Consider the following 1,053-nt stretch of genomic DNA (forward strand, 5'->3'; position numbering starts at 1 on the left):
TTTTTTTTTTTTTTTTTGAGACTTGCTAACTTTGGTATTAAGGACACTGAGGAATATCAAGGTGTGTGGAACACTGATATTATGGAGTTTCTGTGAAGGAATGAGTGTTCTTGGAACTAATTTATTAATTGATGAAACCTATTACAAGTTTATCCTTTTAGGCAAAAACTACTAATATTCCTGGGGCTTGTACTGATGGGATTTTGTTCTTTCTGCATTGGGAGGGGGATTGAGGAATAGAATATTGATCCTGCCTATAAATGCTCCTTTGTTCCCCAGTCAATGTGCAGTAGAGATAAATCCCCTGCCCCATCCACGCAGAAAGGGGAGACCTTTTCCTGCTCCAAATGCGGTCAGAGGAATTACGGGGAGGCTTGCTTCTGTGATTCGTGTGAGACCAAGGTGGGTATTTTAGCACCTCATTACAACCCCAGAGAAATCTAGAGCCCTTTTCTTCTGCAGCTGTGAAGGTTTGGGGACCTTGGTCGTGACAGCTATTTACCTAAGAGTATGGAGATAATAAATTCTCTTTGAGAATGGTCTTCTCTTAACTGCTTTGATTTACCTTTCTTTGAGATTGACCTTTTCACACATTCACTATGGCCATTTCTTCTTTTATAAATTGTCTGCTTACCTACCTTAAAAAATTATTTATTTACCTAAATATGTATTTCATGCAAATAATGCAAAAGGGTCTATAATGAAGGGTTAGTCTCCCTTCTCATCCCAGTCCCACACTTCCTCTTCTCAGAAGCAATCACTGTTACCAGGTTTTTGTGGTGGTGTTTCAGGTAGTCAATGCATTTATAACTAAACTGGTAGTGTACAATGAACATGGATCCATTCTTTTCACCAAGCAATATATCTTGTTGAAAATTTCCTCAGTTTTTTAAGTGATTCCTGTTCTAGTTACCTAGTGCCACTCTGACAGGAATATCCACAAATGGGACGGTCTTAAAAAACAGGAGTTTATTCTTACAATTTGGAGGCTTTAAGTCCAAGTTCAAAGTGCCAGGCTCTAGGGGCTGGGTGAAAGCCCCTCAACCTTGGGGT

General features: G+C 39.5%; 1 protein-coding gene across 1 annotated transcript in view; it reads left to right on the forward strand.

Annotated features, from left to right (window-relative positions):
• The window catches only part of DZANK1 (double zinc ribbon and ankyrin repeat domains 1), a 262,593-nt gene that overhangs the window by 169,552 nt on the left and 91,988 nt on the right, over nt 1–1,053 (forward strand). Inside the window, exon 9 of the mRNA XM_007948222.1 lies at nt 280–402. Coding sequence (XP_007946413.1) covers nt 280–402 — 123 coding nt within the window. The remainder of the gene's footprint in view (nt 1–279; nt 403–1,053) is intronic.

This window comes from Orycteropus afer, unplaced genomic scaffold (assembly GCF_000298275.1).
Source record: "Orycteropus afer afer isolate SDZICR_OR568_19922 unplaced genomic scaffold, OryAfe1.0 scaffold00208, whole genome shotgun sequence".
NCBI lineage: Eukaryota > Metazoa > Chordata > Mammalia > Tubulidentata > Orycteropodidae > Orycteropus > Orycteropus afer.